At 41.7% G+C, this 17,598-nt stretch overlaps 1 protein-coding gene across 1 annotated transcript in view; it reads right to left on the reverse strand.

Moving 5' to 3' along the window:
• Window positions 1-17,598, reverse strand: part of LOC128973614 (pituitary adenylate cyclase-activating polypeptide type I receptor-like) — a 124,515-nt gene that overhangs the window by 71,383 nt on the left and 35,534 nt on the right. The window contains exon 2 of the mRNA XM_054389956.1: window positions 14-119. Within this exon, the coding sequence (XP_054245931.1) occupies window positions 14-119 (106 nt within the window). The remainder of the gene's footprint in view (window positions 1-13; window positions 120-17,598) is intronic.

Genomic DNA, 17,598 nt, shown 5'->3' on the forward strand with positions numbered 1-17,598 from the left:
ACCTGAAACTCACCTGGAGAAGAGTCATTGAGAGGGTTCAGGGCTGCTGCCCTCCGTATTTTCTCCAGACAAGTCTCTTGCTCCTTCTTAATGATGCAGTTGGAATGGGTTGCTGCAACCTGAAGTGGAAGGGAAAAAAATGTGGAGAAAAAACTATTACAAACTTAAAATATCTAGTGATCTTATGATGAAATAAGTAAGTCTTGAGGTCTCAATCTGAAGAGAAAAAGTGAAAACAAAGGTTGGTTTTTTTTTTCCCAGGACATGTAGGACCACTTTATGGAACTATTGTGCTCATAAATTGGGGTTTTTATGTTGCCCTCCTGTCTAAATTTAATTTCTAATGTATTTGCTTTCTTTTATTGTTCATACAAGGTTGGAGCAAAGGTACCTTTAAACAAAGAAATAAATTTTGAAGAGGAATCAGAAATCAGTTGAGCCTTACTTTGATCTCCCATTAGTTTCTTGAGTCTTGCACAATCCATTAACCTCATCCAGGACTCAAAACTAAAGCTCTTTCTCTCAGTCTTTGATCTCTGTCCATTCCTTAGTATTTCCTCCTTCTTTTACTTCCAGTGAATACAGGGCAACTTTCTTGCCAAATGAGAGTGCAATGCCAACTAAACTGGGATGACTAGATCCAAATCTTTTCTTTATTTTCTTTTTTTCCCCCCCTCTCTATCTTAAAGGTTCTAAGGGAGGGGGGGAAAAGAAAGGGGGGAGGGGGGGGGAGGAGGGAAGGTTAAAAAAAAAAGATAATTTAGCTCATAAGAAGAATGTTGCAGCCAACAGAATGCAAGCAATCCCAAAGCAGCAACAAATGAAGGATGTGACCCATTCCCAGAAATCAATATAGGATTTCATTCCTGTTGCAGAGAGCAGCCAGGGCATATCAATTCAAGGGCAATACTCATCTCAAGTTGTATTAGATCATTTTATAAAGGCATAGCTAAGGTTCAAATCACACTCAGTGGAAAGCACCATGAAAATCACTGTACTGGTTGAAATGGGATAGGTCACCCTGGGTCATCGAAGCAGATTTGCTGTTTCACATTTTGTTCATTCCTGACAACAGAGAAATACAGAGGAAGCAGAGTGTACCTGTCAAGCAGTCTGTCTTTCCTTACCTGCTAAGTAGGAACAAGCAAACAGGGAAAACAATACCAGAATTCGATCAGCTTTGGAGCCCAGTTCAATTTTTGTCCCCTCACATTCCAGCAGATGGAACGGAGTGAACGATTTGGGGCACTAATGCATCAAACTGCCACCACACACAACAGAGGTTTGCAGCAAACCCCAAGACATACATGAATCCTAGTTTGGTGATGATTGTGTGATGCTTGTGTGTGCACTGAGCAGTGTGGAACCATTTGCATGCTTTTGACCTTGTAACAAACACAAGCCACTACCCTGCTTCAAAAACAGGGTTTCTTCATAAACATCTACTGAAAAGCTTTTTTTTTTTTTTTCCCCCCACCATTTGTAGGAACTGATAATGCTACAATTTCATCTCCAAGATCCTCATAATAAATTTCAGCTCTTTTCCTCATGGGATACACTGGGAATAGCCACACTAGGTTTGTTTATCTCCCAAACAAACACTGTTCTGTTCTAAGGGTTCTCAAGGGCCTGGAAAAATATATTGTCACAGATCTCTAGCATCCCCCAAGAACATAAGGGCTTTTGCTACATCATCCTCTAAACCTATCCAAAAAGTGGGACAATTGCATTGGCTGACATTCAAGTTCTTAGGAGATTTTTTTTTTTTTAAGATAAAAGAGAAATAGGAAGTAAATTAGGGTTCTGCTGCTGGTACTGCACTCTCCACAATTGCTCACTTCTGAAAGGAGTGTCCAGGGGTAGCTGTTACACAGTTCACCATGTGCAGATCAGAAAAGCTGTCATTTACTACTGCTAATAATACAACATCAATAACACCACCAATAATAATAATGTAAAACCAACACAGATTGTCTGCACAAGCAACAAAGGGAAGAAAAGGAAAAATTTCTTCACACGCTGATTGGTAACATTCAAAACCCTTTTCAGCTTGATATTGTGGGTATTAGATGTTATAGCAGTTTACAACATGTTTATGCAAAGCCAAAGGATACCAAACAAAGGAATCAACCATGGCCAGGTTTTGATGTCCTATGGGAGAAGGACAAAAGAGAGTGATTTTTCCTCCCTATTTTTGGTGTCTTCTTTAGCAGATGTAAATTGAAGCCAAGACTTCACTGATTACAAAGAAAGTCTAAGGTTAAAAATCTCCTTCCTTGCAGACAGGCACATCTAGTCAGATATATCTGACTAAACTAACGAAGTTCAGTCAATTGGATCAGAGTCACTCCGGTGTCAGAAGGTGTTTGAAATGCAGACTGATGGGCATGGAAAGAGAGACCTACGGAGTTTCACCTGTTCCTATAGATTTCCTTAAGTTTTTACTCTTGGCAAGAGTGTTTTGGTGTGACTTCCCATAACTCTCTTTGTGCTGTTTTGTAGCCCTCCTTGTCAACAGATTAAAAAAAAAAACTAAGAAAGCAGAACCAGGCCAGGATTGTTAATAACAAAAGGTTTCTCTTTTGAATGCTCTCATGTTGTCCTGTTTTCCTCAAAAGCTCCACGTGCTTCATGTTTCTCCATTAACTATTTACTTGCAGAGCCTTTAATCTGTTGAGTCAGCCTTCAGCAACTGAACAGCAGAGCACAATTTGAATGAAAGCATGAGCTTGAACTTCATGGCCTCCTGATTTCATTTCTTTGCCTCAAGGGCATTTGCAATTTCCTGAGTTCAGCAGAGGCAGAGTCTGGTTTTAGTTTCCCAGAAGATGTCAGTGATATGTGCAGTTAAAGGATATTGTGACACATACTCAAAAAAAAAAAAAAAAAAAAAAACAAGCAACCAAATGGCTAGTGCATGGAATTTACTCCTCAAAAAATATTCCTCTCAGTGGAGTGAAGGATTTGACCCACCCGAGTTTTGAAATGAGATGTATTTCTCTAGGCACAAATACAGTAAAGGCAATCAATGTTTGTTCAGTCCTGAGAGAACACAAAAAGCCAAAAGTAACTATCTGTGACACTACAGATGTATAACAAGTTCAGAGCTTTCATTTGCCTTCATTTGCTTTCATTAAGGTGGCTACCACAGAAACATACTGGCATGTGCTGCATGGAACTTTGGGCAGCACTTAACTCTCTGTTTTCCCCTTGGCATTAAGGCAACATTAATAACAATCATGTTATTATGTTACAGCCTGCATATATTCTCTCACTCATACTCTCAAGGCACTGCTTTGTTGTGAACTTTAAGAACATCACTGCTAATACACAAACCTGAGGAGACAACCAGGTGAACACATCTCTGCTGCTTCCAGACCTGCTGTAACTATGTGTAAATCAGATTAACGAGCTGAGAGTCATGTATTTAAGCAAGGGTGCTCAAATATGGGGATGCTCAAGAGAAGGAACCACACAGGAGGAATTGTGCAGCTCAGAGGAGTCCCTTACACTCCCTGCTCATGGAAATAAATCCTTGTACCTGTATACTTGTATTCAGGAAATTTAAATACACTTTCTTCCTCTTGTTTTTGTTCAGATATATCAAACACTGGGAGCAAGGCAGAGGAAAGTAACTTTGAGAGCAGCTTTTTCCAACCCCAAAATTTCTATACTAGAAAGACAACAAGTCAGGCTGCCTGATTTAGTGCACACAGCAATAGCTCTGCACCTCTTCCCAGCATGTTTGACTGTGCCTCACTTTAGGCATGGTGTAGTGCAAGCTGCTGATATTGGATGCTCATGGCCAGTTACCCTGCAAATAAGGAGAGATTATTCCTGACAAATACATCCCAAGGAACATGAGGCAATGCTGCAAGTAGATAGCAGAGAGAGCAGGGCTCATCCACATTAGAAAGATGCTTCCTACCCACTTGCATTGAGGATCAAAGTGTATGAGCTTAAGCTGAACACCATTCTCAGGTAGCTGTCTTGACTTGTACACTGTGACACTAACAGGGCTATACCCAAAGTGAGCAGATCAGAAGCCTTAACCACTGATACTTAAACCTTGTGAGATGCCTTAGGGTATCTCATTTGATCTCCAGTTGCTGCTGCTTGCATGGGTCTGTCTTTGCCCTTTGTCAGGATATTTTGGACACTGTAGGGTGTCTCTAGTGGCAAAAGACTTTTATGTTTGGTCACTTGAATAATTTCCTGTTATATCAAGTAGCTACAGATCTTCTCAGAGGAAAACTGAGACTGACTATGGTACATTATACCTGTGCCACATTCATAGCTACTGATAGTGATTTGTTCATAGGAAAGGTAGTTGGGTGTCTGGAAGGATCAGGAACTTTAACACATCAAAGCTGAGCATTGAGAGAGGTCACAGTGTCATCCAAACAAATCATCCTGTGGACCGAGAGTGCAGAGCTGTCCAGTCCAGAAACCTGCTCTGTCTTTGACTACATTTGATTATTCAAAACCCACTCTTCTGCTGATTTTACTCTGTGTAAGAATATTAACCATGACTTTAAAACACAGTTTCTCTACACAGGTTAACTCAATGGATCTCCAGAAGCAAGAAAAGTCACCAGTATTCTTGAGAACATCTAGGATCAGAAGATACGATTTGAAGTAATAGCAAAGATATGACAGTGAACTGTGCAATTCACTTGGAGCATTAATTTCTTCAAAAATAAGATCAAACTTAGAAATTCAGTTCTGTTAGCTGTTCTTTCCTCTTCCCCCTTTGTGTATTATGCTTGTAAAGGTCTATTTATTGATTTTATTTTTTTTTCCCCAAAATGAATGACAATATTTCCACTCCATTCAGGAAATGTCATATCAGGCACCATGACAGTATGGGGACACCAGGTTAGATGGAGTTTTGAGCAACCTGGTCTGGTGGAATGTGGGTTGGAACCAGATGATCTTTAAGGTCCTTTCCAACAAAAGTAAGAAAAAACTGAAACAACAATGAAACCCCCTTCATTAAATCCCTCCTTTTACATCATTATTTAGAGGTGATATACAGCCTGATTCATCTTTTCTGTAAGTGTGGTCCCAAAAGTAATGCAGGAGAGGAGTTTCATCTTCTGGATATATTACGTTGTTCACAGAATCACCCAGGTTGGAAAAGACCTCAGAGATCATCAAGTCTAACCTATTACCTATTACCTAACACCTCCTGACAACTAAACCATGGCTCCAAGTGCCACATCCAAGCTTTTTCTGAACACCTCCAGGGACAGTGCCTCCACCACATCCATCCCTGAGCACCACATTCCATGGCCAGTTACTCTTTCTGTGAAGAACTTTCTCCTCACCTGGAGCCTAAACTTCCCCTGGTGCATGTTGAGACTGTGTCCTCTTGTTCTGCTGCTGGTTGCCTGGGAGAAGAGACCAACCCCCACCTGGCTACAACTTCCCTTCAGGTAGTTGTAGACAGCAATAAGGTCTCCCCTGAGCCTCCTCTTCTCCAGGATAAACAACCCCAGGTCCCTCAACCTCTCCTCATGGGGCTTGTGCTCAAGATCTCTCCCCATCCTCGTTGCCCTTGTCTGGACACATTCAAGTATCTCAATGTCCTTCTTAAATTGAAGAGCCCACTTCACATGCTTTTTAGCAATTTTATTATGACTTGCAGTTTTAAGAAACTAGATTTAAAAAACAACACATTATTGTGTTAAGTATCCAGAAGCAGCTTACTTTGTCATGAAAACAATCTTACTAGACCTAATCCCTTTTTTTTTGGTGTTTTGTTTGTTTTTATCAAGCACTGAGTCAACTGGTCAAACCAGGGCCAAGACTTGCAAAATGTTGTGTTAAAAATAGAGGTGTTTAGGAAGGAGCTCTGATTATCTGGATTTTCTCAGAACTGATTTACATCACGGTCGGTGCCCACAACGCTGGCTTGGCAGTCACACAAAATTGTTGTCTCCAGGAAGGTCTTACATTGTAACTTGATTGCATTTTTTTGTCTGCCTGTATAGATGGCCCCCAAACTACTGTAATTTCAAAACACTTCAAACTGAAAGGGTAAAGTGATCAGAAACTTATTCAAACCAAGCCACAGTTGTCCAATCAGTAGCACAGTTTTGACACCATGCTTTAAGCAGAAACCCTCCCCCAACCACCACCAAAAAACAGAGCACACTGCCAAAAAAAATCAAAAAAAGACACTGATCCCTTTCAAAGTGGCTCAGATGAATTTAAGATACAGTTACCTTCTAACACTGATGGCTCCTGGAGAGATGCCTATCTGGCTGCAGATTAGAAAATAGCAGCAGTATAATCAACAGTCCCCCTCACTCAGCAGAGACCTTCTGAAGTGGGAACTCTGGACAAAAAATGTGTTATGCAGCAAGGGGTAAATCTATTTTTCAGTTTGTCTTAACAGGTTTTTTATCTTGGGAATCAGCTGAAAAACCTCTCTTTGAGTGTGGTGAGACATCCTGTAGAAGTCATCAAAATCTTGGTGAGTTTCACTGATGAAGACTGAGGGAACCTATGCTAACATCTGACTTTTCTCACTGAAGGGACACTGGGAAACAGAAGCTGATAGCAGTTTAACATTTGCCATGTTGCTGAATGCCCCATTCATTTGCAAGGCAAGTTCTTATTACTTGCCCATTTATACTCCACTACATTTAAACAAACCCCCAAAGAGAAAAGGCCGTAGGCAGGAAATTTGTTTTGTTCAGGCTCCCATCAAGTTCAGTAGAAGCCCCACCTGAGTCACACTTGGAACACAAACATGTGATGAACAGTTGCAGGAGGCTGCAGAAACACTTTCTCCACACACACGCATATACCCTACTCAAGGGACAAAGCTTTAATTAATCTTCTAATTAAATTAAAGCTATTTGCCCTCAACTATCACACATTCTCCCTCTCACTCCTCCCCACGGGCAGCTCCAGCAAGTGCATCATGCTACAGCTCTCACTCTAATGTTCCCCAGAGGGGCTTTGGGACTGGGGACAATCTGAAGAGTGGAGGCAAAGAGCTCATTACAAAAGTGGTAATGGGAAGTGCTCAAGCTCATTCTCAATTTCCCTCTTTCTCCTTAGAATGCTAAGAGACATTAGTTTAGATATTGTGCCAAAGTGGAAGAGAAAAAAAAGCACAACAATCCCACAATCAAAACCCCCACTCAAATCTCCACAAGGAATCAAATCTTTGCACAAAAGACTGTGCCTGGAGTAGCTTTCTCAACACACACTTCTTTCTCCTGCCTGTTGCTGGAGGGTTTCACCACTATTTCACTCTAAAAGCTCAAGGAGAGGAATAAAGCAGATATTCATGAAGGAAAGAAGGGAGCAAAGTCAATGGTGCGTCAGATTATTGCCATAGTGAGAGGAGCCAGCTTGGAGCTCAGCAGAGAGGCTTAGGAAGGAAGAAGCAATGTAGAAAACCTTTCTAATGGCAAGCAGTCAGCCCATACACAGAAAAAAGTACCACCAGCAGCAAATTACCAGAGAGAAAGAGTCATCCTCAGATAACATTTGTGACCAGCCTTCATTGACCTTGGGCTGGGGCCACTGCCTGGGAGGAAGGTACAGAAGTGGCTGTAGAGATAATGCTGACAGAGCCACAGTTCAGGAGATGTCTTGCTCCTATGACATCCCAGTTTGGGACTATGAAGAGTATAATGCAGCTCTGCTTTCCCACGTGTTGGACATACTTAAAACCATTTAACATTGCTACAAACACTCCACTGCTGAGATAAGGAGCTAAGGTGTCATTCAAGTAACCCAGTTCAGGGGTAGCAAAAAGTTTTTACTATGCTTAAAGACATTAGTGTGAAATATTTCACTATTTTGAAGTAAAAGTTTTAAATGTGGTGCAATCTGCTCTGAGAAAAGAAAAAAAGTCTAGATATATGAAGATATTCCTACATACTGACAAGAGATATTGAAATACCCAAGTTTAGCACATGATAGAAAATTCCAGAGTTTTCCTGTGTACAGTTATTAAGCATTATAGAATCGTAGAATCAGTCATTGTAGTCCTTCAGTCTGGTTTTATGCTATACAGAATGATGCTAATGCCACTTTTATTACGTGATCTAATAAAATAAGGTTCCTATTCTTATGTTAGTCTGCCTGATGCTGGGTGCCTCATCTCTGTATTTAGGACTGTGTCAATGCTTTGCTGCTGAGAAGCATCAGCAGACCCTCCTCTCATAGATAGTTAATGTTTTGTACATTCACTGTTGGTCAATATCTATGGTCTAAATTATCTGGATAAAAAAACATGATATGGAGAAAGAGTTGCAGTGTCAGTGTTTGTTTCTTGCTAGTAACCAAAAAAAAAAATGAGAGCAAATGAATCCCATTCCTACCTTAGCTCTTGGAAGCTTACTTGTGCATTGTTTTTCCACCTTAACCAGCCCAGATTTCATAGGACAGCAGAAGTATAATGCTGTCATAGGACACATGATTTAATCATGGCTGATCATTAGTATTTAAATAGAGAATCATAGAATGCATTTGATTGTAAGGGACCTTAAAAGCTCAAGTAGTTCAATGCCCCTCTAGTAAACAGGAACGTCTCTAACTAGATCAGGTTGCTCAGAGCCCCATAAAGCTTAACCTTGAATGTCTCTAGGGATGGGGCCTTCATCATCTCCCTGGTCATTCACCCTCAGAGTAAAGAACTTCTTCTTAATGTCCAATATCTGGCAAGACTCATTAAAAGTAACATTTAAGTATAATTCTCAGAACACAATCTCTGATGCTAGGCAGTTCAATCACGACAGTGAATAGCAGAGTTCTGGGTAGACAAATCATTGCCACAGGGGTGATCATTTCCACCAACACAATTCCCTCCACTGTGGCAGCAGTTGGTATTTAGTATGTTTGTGATTCATAATAATTTAGCCACAGCCATCATTTCTGTCTTGGGCATTTGTAAACTTAAAGCTGGTTGCTGTTTAAAGATGCCCTGAACACCACTGAATGTAAGAAGCCACATTACCTATTGCATAGCATTTGTTTCATTAAAGGTGTCAACCTCCCAACCAATGCATATTGACAAACGGCTTACAAGGGGAGCTTTGGCCTTTGTCTTTAACCCTATCACCTACATTTTCAGAACCTGAGGACATGCAGTTCTCAACTGGGCTCATGCCTTGTGATAGAGCTCACGTGTGCCCCACTGAAGGACATGCAGTAAACAGGGAATGAAGCACAATTTTGGATCTCAATCCCCCATTCCTGATATTTCAAAGGAACAATAAAAATGTATTACTTTCATATCTGCCATACAGAAGAAGCACATGCCCAGACTCACTATCATCAGGGAACCATCTATTAGCATCAATAAACACACAACAGGCAGATAGCAGTAACTGACATTTGCACAGGAGCTTCAGAGATACAGAAACATAATTGCACTCAATTCTTTAATCAGAAGAGCTGAACTCCAGAACACCTTAGATGAGCTGTGATATGAAGCAGGATTTTATTTTCTTTTCTTTTTTTTCACATTCTAACAAATCCAGACCCACTAACCTAAATGCACCTTTGAGGAGTTAAGAGCATGGCAGGAGAGCAGAGGTGGGAACCAGCAACGTGTAATAAAATCTCCAGCCTGCATCAGGCACTGGGAAGAATATCCAGCAACACAATGTACTAACAGGGGGGCAGCTATAGCCTTACAGCCCACTGCATCTTCCCTGGCAGAAACCAAGCCTGAACACTCCTGCTTTATTTTGTCACATCATAGAATGGTTTGGGTTGGAAGAGACCTTAAAGGTCATCTAGTTCCTCCCTGCCATGGGCAGGGACACCTCACACTAGATCAGGCTGGCCAGAGCCACATCCAGCCTGGCTGCAAACACCTCCAGGGATGGAGCCTCAACCACCTCCCTGGACAACCCATTCCGGGTTCTCATGGTGAAGAACTTCTTCCTCACATCCAGTCTGAATCTCCCCACTTCCAGCTTTGCTCCATTCCCCCTAGTCCTGTCATTACCTGATATCCTAAAAATTCCCTCCCCAGAACACTTCCAGGGAGGGAACATCTATGCTTTCCCTGGGCAACCTCTTCCAGTGTCTCACTTCCCTCACAGTAAAGAATTTCTTCCTGATATTCAGTTCCCCTCTTCCAGCTTTAAGCCATTTCCCCTCATCCTCTCACAAGCCCTTGTAAAAAGTCCCTGCCCAGCTTTCTTGTAGGCCCTGTTCAGGTAGGTTTGACCATTTTTTCATATTACTGTAGGAAAAGATCCCCAAAACATGTTTTGGAAGGGTAAGACACTGTGTGAAATATCTGGGCTAGCATGGAACAATGTATTTGAAACCAGTTCTAACTGCTGCAGACATGTTAGACATATAACTCCATCTTTCTCTTTCCCAAAGTTTCTTTTTTGCCTTTCTCCTTTCCTAATGATTTGACTCTATGACCTTGAAGGTCTTTTTCCAAATTAAATTATCCTATTATACAATTCTAACATTTTGTGCTAAAATTATTATTTGCTAGGTGCTGTATCAAGAACACTCTGCCATTACAAACACTAACACAAAGTTCTTGTGAACCATGATGTAAGATTGCTGCCACCTCCTGCAAAATTTGGATTCTTAGCCCTGCAATACTCCTTATCCAAATGTGAGGATAGCAATTTGAGGACAGATAAGCTGCACAGACTGCCATAAGACAATCATGTAGGTAGGAGACAGCTGTGATCCAGTCTCTGCTCTTCTAGCAGCATAAAATGTATGCAGCAATGAATTTATCACATATGCACTGCTCCTAATTTGTTGTTAGAGAATCCTAACAGTGCCTATTTCATGAGGTGAACCTCCAGCATGTTTCAAAAGTTCAGGTGCCAGAGTGCATATCCTATAGAAAACTCCTGTTTAACTCTTCTATCACTGCAGGGTGGGATTTGGTTTAAGGAGGGACAACATGCAGTAGTTGAGATAGTCTGTTTCTAAGCACAGATCTCCCCCTTAAAGGGTGACTTCATTCCAAGTCAACCAGCAGGGCTTGGATGCATTTCAGACCCTGACAGCTAAGCCACAAGTCTCACTTTCAGAGTCTTGTTGTGACCCAGATTCTGCTCCAGCATTTTCTGCTCTACTGCTGCACAGAAGTTTGCTCAGATAAGGAATATCCTCCTGAATAAGGACAGTTTCAGCATGCATCCTATTATATTTCTGTTCTCAGCTCCAACAAAATGCAGCAGGCATCAAAACTGTTAACCAGTCACCCCAGTTGGCAGGTACAAAGGCATTCTTGATGCAGAACTTGGTGGCACAGGGGCTCTCTCTAGCACTAACAGATGCTTCAGCTGTGCTGTTTGCAGCTGACTGCAGTGTGCAGACATTCAGGACTCAGAATCTTTTACATATTTAAACAAGAGAATTTTTCAGTGTCACAAAAAAAGAAAAAACCCTTATTTTCCAATACTTGATTTTTTGTTATTTTTTTAGCCTGCTTTAAAATCAAAAATACACGTCTGAAGTGATAGCATTCTGAAGGGGTATCCAGAGAAGCCTCATGGCTCTTACTGCAATGAATAACCTCTCTCTAAAACCTTCTTACACTTCAAGCTAGAATTTGACATTTACTTCATTTATTCAAGGTGAGGCTCAACAGGGCTGTGGGCAACCTGATCTAGTTGAGGATGTCCCTGCTTACTGCAGAGGTGGTTGGACTAGATGATCTTTGGAGGTCCCTTCCAACCTAAGCCATTCTGTGATTCTGTGTGATTCTGTGTTTAAAGCCCCAGGATATGTGGTTACTATTCTACACTAAAAATAATAGCTGCCCAATATGTCCAAGCTTCTCTTCCATTGCTAAATGAGTGGAAGCATCAATTAATTTGCATTCTGGAGAAAGAGTTAAGGGTTCTGCTGCAGACTTTATGCATGCCATATGTAATAGGGTCCTTGTATGTGGGCTAAGAGAGCCTATTTGAGTGTGAAAATGCTGGATCCTATTTCACCTATGGCAATGAGCACATTGCCATAGCACCACTGATACCTGTTTTTGAAAGCTTCAGCCATCCTAGATTCCCACACATTTTGGTGTGTCTGGACACAGCATGCAACCCAGCAGTATAAGCCCAATTTTGCCTCTGTAGCTAACAGTGGTGGCTGATGAATCGTTGAATTGATTGGAAAAGACCTCTAAGTCCAGCTGTCAACCTAACATCACCATTCACACTAAGCCATGTCCTGAAGTGCCATGTCTGCATGTTTTTTTTAACATTCCCAGAGATGGTGACTCTCGCACTTCCCTGTTCCAATGCTGGAAACACACACAATACATGCAGCATCAAAAAACCAGATCCTGCTTTGCATGATGGCCATGAGTTCATACCTGTGTCTTTCCCTCAACTGCTGTTCCTATTACAACAAAAGTCTCAGAAAAGGTTGTTGCTCAGGTTCAGATTAATTTCCCCATATGAATGTCTGCCCAGGACCTGAAGTGGCCAAAATTTCACAGTTATTAGCCTTAAGAGCTTAATTTGCAGCTCCTTACTCATATCCAGAAATTAATTTCTCTTCTGATAAAGTATTTCCAGTTATAGAAAGAAAACTCATCTCCACCATGTACACTATTTTTACTCCTCAGGTAGTTCAGGCCCTTATTGCCTGCCCTGCAGCCATATATGTGGAATGGAATCAAGACATCCAAAGCATTTCTTCTCCACTTATTTCTGAATTGTAATATGACCAAAAAAAACCCAGGAAATATATCTCTCAATTTCTTGGAATAGTTACATTAAATTCCAGTAGCACAAAGCTTTAGCCATTGATCTCCTGGAGTCTCCTGGATGAGCTCCTGTTGGGATACTCTGCTGTCTAAGCAGGCTTGAGCTTATGCTGAAGTTATTTTTTTTCTTTAGGGAATTAGCAGATTCTGTCTTTGCCTAAACTTTGGTATAAAGCTGTTAGAAAATTCAATTTATCTGAGAATGTGGTTCTCCTGTTAAACTTTTCTGAAACCACTTTCAAGATTTAGAGGCAGATAGACCACCTGGAGGGATAGGAAAAGAAATTCCTTTGCATAGATGTGATCACATTATTCTTTTCTTATAGTATCAAAGACCCTTCAGCATCTTCCAGCCCATTCCCACCAATGTTACCTGTCTGTATGAAATTTCTGACTCTCCCACAACTGCTCTGCAAATGGAGCATGCCAGGCAATGCCTACAACTCCAACCAGCTGCTGGATGGATAACAACTTCATCAATTTGGGTGTCAAAGCTTTTAAATCGAAAATACACAGTGAGGTTCAACAGTTATTTTAAATTAGTATATAAATTTGTTCCCCTGCTGTTTCTGCATTAGTTCAGATGCAACAGACAACAGAGGATGGCTAAAAAGGGTTAGATTTTGCATATCTGCATTGCTGGAAGAGGTGCTAAAATGGGGTGGCTCAGCCTGCAATTGCACTAGAATTGAGTTTCTGTTGCAACACAAACGTGATGTATTTTGTCATAGGTTTTAAGCAATGGAGTAAATTGTCATAAAACTGGCTAACAGAGATATAATAACTAAAACCAGCTCAGCCAGAAGGCATCAAGAAAAAAGGTATTAGTGAGGAACAAATTTGTAGCCTTGAGCTTTAATCTCTCTCTAATCTTATCTAATATGCATTTTGTGTTAGCAGTTCTCCAGCAAGCCCCTAGCAAATAAGAAAGCCAAAATGAAAGTCCAAACCAGTTTTATGCCAAAACATGTAACATATTCCTTTGCAGACATCAGGCTATAACAATAGGGATACCATAAATGAGTAATTCTGTTCTTTCCCTTCCCAAGTATGCCAATACCAAGTAGCTCAAATTACTGACAAATTATTTTAGGAGTCCTCAAATAACTAAATCAACAGTGGGCATTTAGCCTAAATAACTCAATTTTCTTTTCAAAAGCTTGCACAAAGGCTACCCTGGAGTGAGCTATTCATACCATCCCCCCTCCTCCCCCATCCCCACCCAGAAAAACAAAGAGGGGTTTGTTGAGTTGGGTTCTGTGCCCTTGGGGACTGCAATGACAGCAACACTTACGCTTTATGGTTGTCAGTGCTCTTTAATGGGCATCCTAGATGCTGATTCAGCAGCCATGCCTCCACTGCTTTGAAAAAGAAGCCCTAGGAGCAGCTGTAAGCACTGCACACTTTGCCTTGCATCTACTTCCTAATCCTATGGCTATTGCTTGGGAAACCTCTGGATAGTTCATCTGCTGTGCTTTGTGGTGTGTAGCCCTGGGGCAAGCACTCATCCTGCATGCTCCCCCAGGCTGGTTTATAACACAACTACTTGATCCTCAGGAAGGCCTCAATTCTTGCTGTAGGACAGACATTCACTCTGAGAAGCCCTGGAGGGTTTGCTTTCCAGATTGAGAAGCAAAGGGCAAGAATGGCTATTTAGGACAAGCCATGGGGAAACAGGCAGGGAGACATACAAGAGACCAAATGCCTCACAGTGCAGTGAGGAAAATCTGGGGTTTCTCACATTCTTTTCCTCTCTTCCTGCTCTTTGCTTTCAATTCCCCTTTCCTTTTAGTGTTCTGCATCACAACTCTCCTTCAAGCTGACTCCACAGTAAATCTTCTTAGCTGCTGACTCAGCAAACCCAAGGAGGATCAAGCCAGCAGCACACTTGCTAGAGACTTGAGTAATATCCCTCCAGGTGCTGGATATTAATAGCAGAGCAACATGAAAAAGAACTGATTCTGATTTTTTTTTTACAGGCTCTTTTTAAAAGACTTTTTCTTTTCTTTTTTATTCCCCAATTTCTTATTTGACTGCTCATCCAACGCTCCTCCAAGCTCATGAATACAAAACCAGCAGGGAAAAGAATCACATTAATGTCCTTAAATCAGTCTTGTCATCATATTATTTGCCTGGTGCAGAAATTACTGCTACTACCAGAGGGGGAAAAAGTGAACATCTTAATGCAGTGCAACCATTTTCTGGTTTGGAGCCTGCTGCCATGTGTTTCTAAGACCTAGATGTCATGCCTGCCTAAAGGAAAGTTGCTGTAGATACCTGTGTTTCTACTGAGAAGTGCCAACCACTGGTTGGTGGAATATATCAATCTTTAGACATTTTTTATTTCTTTTTTGGTTGTCATTCATGTTTTGTGCAAATAAGCTCAATAAGCTTAAAATCATGTTCACCAAGTGTGCCTCTCTTCAGCTTCTGCAATAACCATAACTGACACTTGATGTGCCCAGTGTCAGTGTTCTAGACAGGGTCAAGTCAACACTGAGGTCTCCCACCAGCTTCTTAGGAGTGTCAATTTGTTGAGCTTTCTCAAAAAACTTCAGGAATTTAGTTATATAACCCTGAGATATCTATCACTCTGACACTGTAAATACCTGTCCACCTACCTGGCAGGCTAAGGACCATCTGGGATCTAGGATCTGGGTCAAGGCAATCCCAAACACCAGTATAGGCTGGGCAGGGACTGGCTGGAAAGCAGCCCTGAAGAGAGGGACTTGGGGGTGCTGGTGGATGAGAAGCTCAGCAGGAGCTGTCAAGGTGCACTTGCAGCCCAGAAAGCCAAGCAGAGCCTGGGCTTCATCAGGAGAAGTGTGGCCAGCAGGTCAAGGGAGGTGATTCTCCCCCTCTGCTCAGCTCTGCTGAGACCCCACCTGGAGTACTGCATCCAGTTCTGGAGCCTCTATTACAAGAGGGATATGGACATGCTGGAAGGTGTCCAGAGAAAGGCCACCAGGATGATCAGAGGGCTGGAGCTCCTCTCCTATGAGGAGAGACTGAGAGAGTTGGGGCTGTTCAGTCTGGAGAAGAGAAGGCTCTGAGGTGACCTTCTTGTGGCCTTCCAGGATCTGAGGGGAGCTACAAGAAAGCTGGGGAGGGACTTTTTAGGATATCAGGTAGTTGACAGGACTAGGGGGAATGGAACAAAGTTGGAAGTGGGGAGATTCAGGCTGGAGGTAAGGAAGAAGTTCTTCCCCATGCGACTGGTGAGAGCCTGGAATGGGTTGTGCAGGGAGGTGGTTGATGCCCCATCCCTGGAGGTGTTTAAGGCTGGATGAGGCTCTGGCCAGCCTGATGTAGTGTGAAGTGTCCCTGCCCATGGCAGGGGGGTTGAAACTAGATGATCCTTGAGGTCCCTTCCAACCCTGACTGATTCTATGATTCTTAATTTTGTTTTTCTGAAAGTTGTTTGAAGTTGGTTGGCACTGAGGGCACTGACATTGATTTCCTTGGATGTGTTTTGTGATACAAAATATCAGAAATTCTGAAATTTCTCTTTGAAAATACCTTACCCAATATTACACATCCTAGGTCTCTTTTTTTTCTTTCTTTCTTTTTTTTTTTTTAAACAAGGCACATCTAGGTTTGTTTTTTTTTTCAGGCCTGCAAGAAAGATTGGTATAGATTGGATAAGAAAATGGTTTTCTCCCCCTTAAAGAGGGAAGATTTAGACTAGATAGAAGGAAGGAATTTTTTACACTGAGAGTAGAGAAGCACTGTCTCAGATTGCCCCAAGAAATGGTAAATGCCCAATCTCTGGAACCAGAGTCAGAATCACAGAATTAACCAGGTTGGAAAAGACCTTCATCTAGTCCAACCTATCACTCAACACCATCTAATCAACTAAACCATGGCACTAAGTGCCTCATCCAGTCTCATTTAAAACACTTCCAGGGATGGTGACTCCACCACCTTCCTGTGCAGCCCATTCCAGGTCAGGTTGGATAGGGCTCTGAGCAACCTGCTTCAGTTGAAGATGTCCCTTCTCACTGCAAGGCTTGAACTAGATGACCTTTAAAGACATCTTATAACCCAAACTATTCTATGGTTCTATGACTCTTTTAAGAGGTTATATTCTGCTGATTGCCCCAGCAGCAAATCTTATATTAAAAAGGAAAAGACATAGCAGCAGCAAGGTCTTAGCTAGCTGTTTTTTCTCCTTTGAGGATCATTCCCAGGAGTTCCCTAGCTACACCTGCATTACACAAGTAACAGGGAAATCCCATGCAACTGCCTTATGTTAGAGATGATTGCAATCCTACAGAGAACCTGACTTCTCAATATTGTGAGATATTATAAATTATAAGGCAGATAAACTCATTAAATTCTGTCTCATTAAGTCCTATCAGGAAAAAAAACCGTTTGATTAAAGAGCAGGGACCAATACAACCATTTATATATGTGCCTGAGGAACCCCACATTTGGGCTGCAGCAGAAAATGGATGCGCTAAACAAATACAGCAGGGTTGGAGAGAAACAGGGTAGAATAGTCTGGATATGCTGTCTCTCATCTTTAAAACATATCAGTGATTGAAATGTAGATGAAACTGTTTGAACATAGCCTGGCACTGGAAGTGGCAGCTACAGATGAATAATGGACGACACAGACAGCTCTCTGCTCTGTAGGCTATACACTCCCTCCAAAGATTGAGAAATATTACCCCCTTCAGTAACCAGGGTCTGAGCAAACAGATCTAGTTTCTCTCTTCACCTCTTCAGGAATTACTTAACCATAGTCAGATGGAGGTTTCATGCTCTGATCTGTGAGATGCTGTCGCTGCATCCAAATCCGTATTTGCCCATCTGACTCCCATAGAGCGATCCCACTTTGGTGTTGGTATAAAAGAGGCATCAAG

This window comes from Indicator indicator, chromosome 20 (assembly GCF_027791375.1).
Source record: "Indicator indicator isolate 239-I01 chromosome 20, UM_Iind_1.1, whole genome shotgun sequence".
Lineage (NCBI taxonomy): Eukaryota > Metazoa > Chordata > Aves > Piciformes > Indicatoridae > Indicator > Indicator indicator.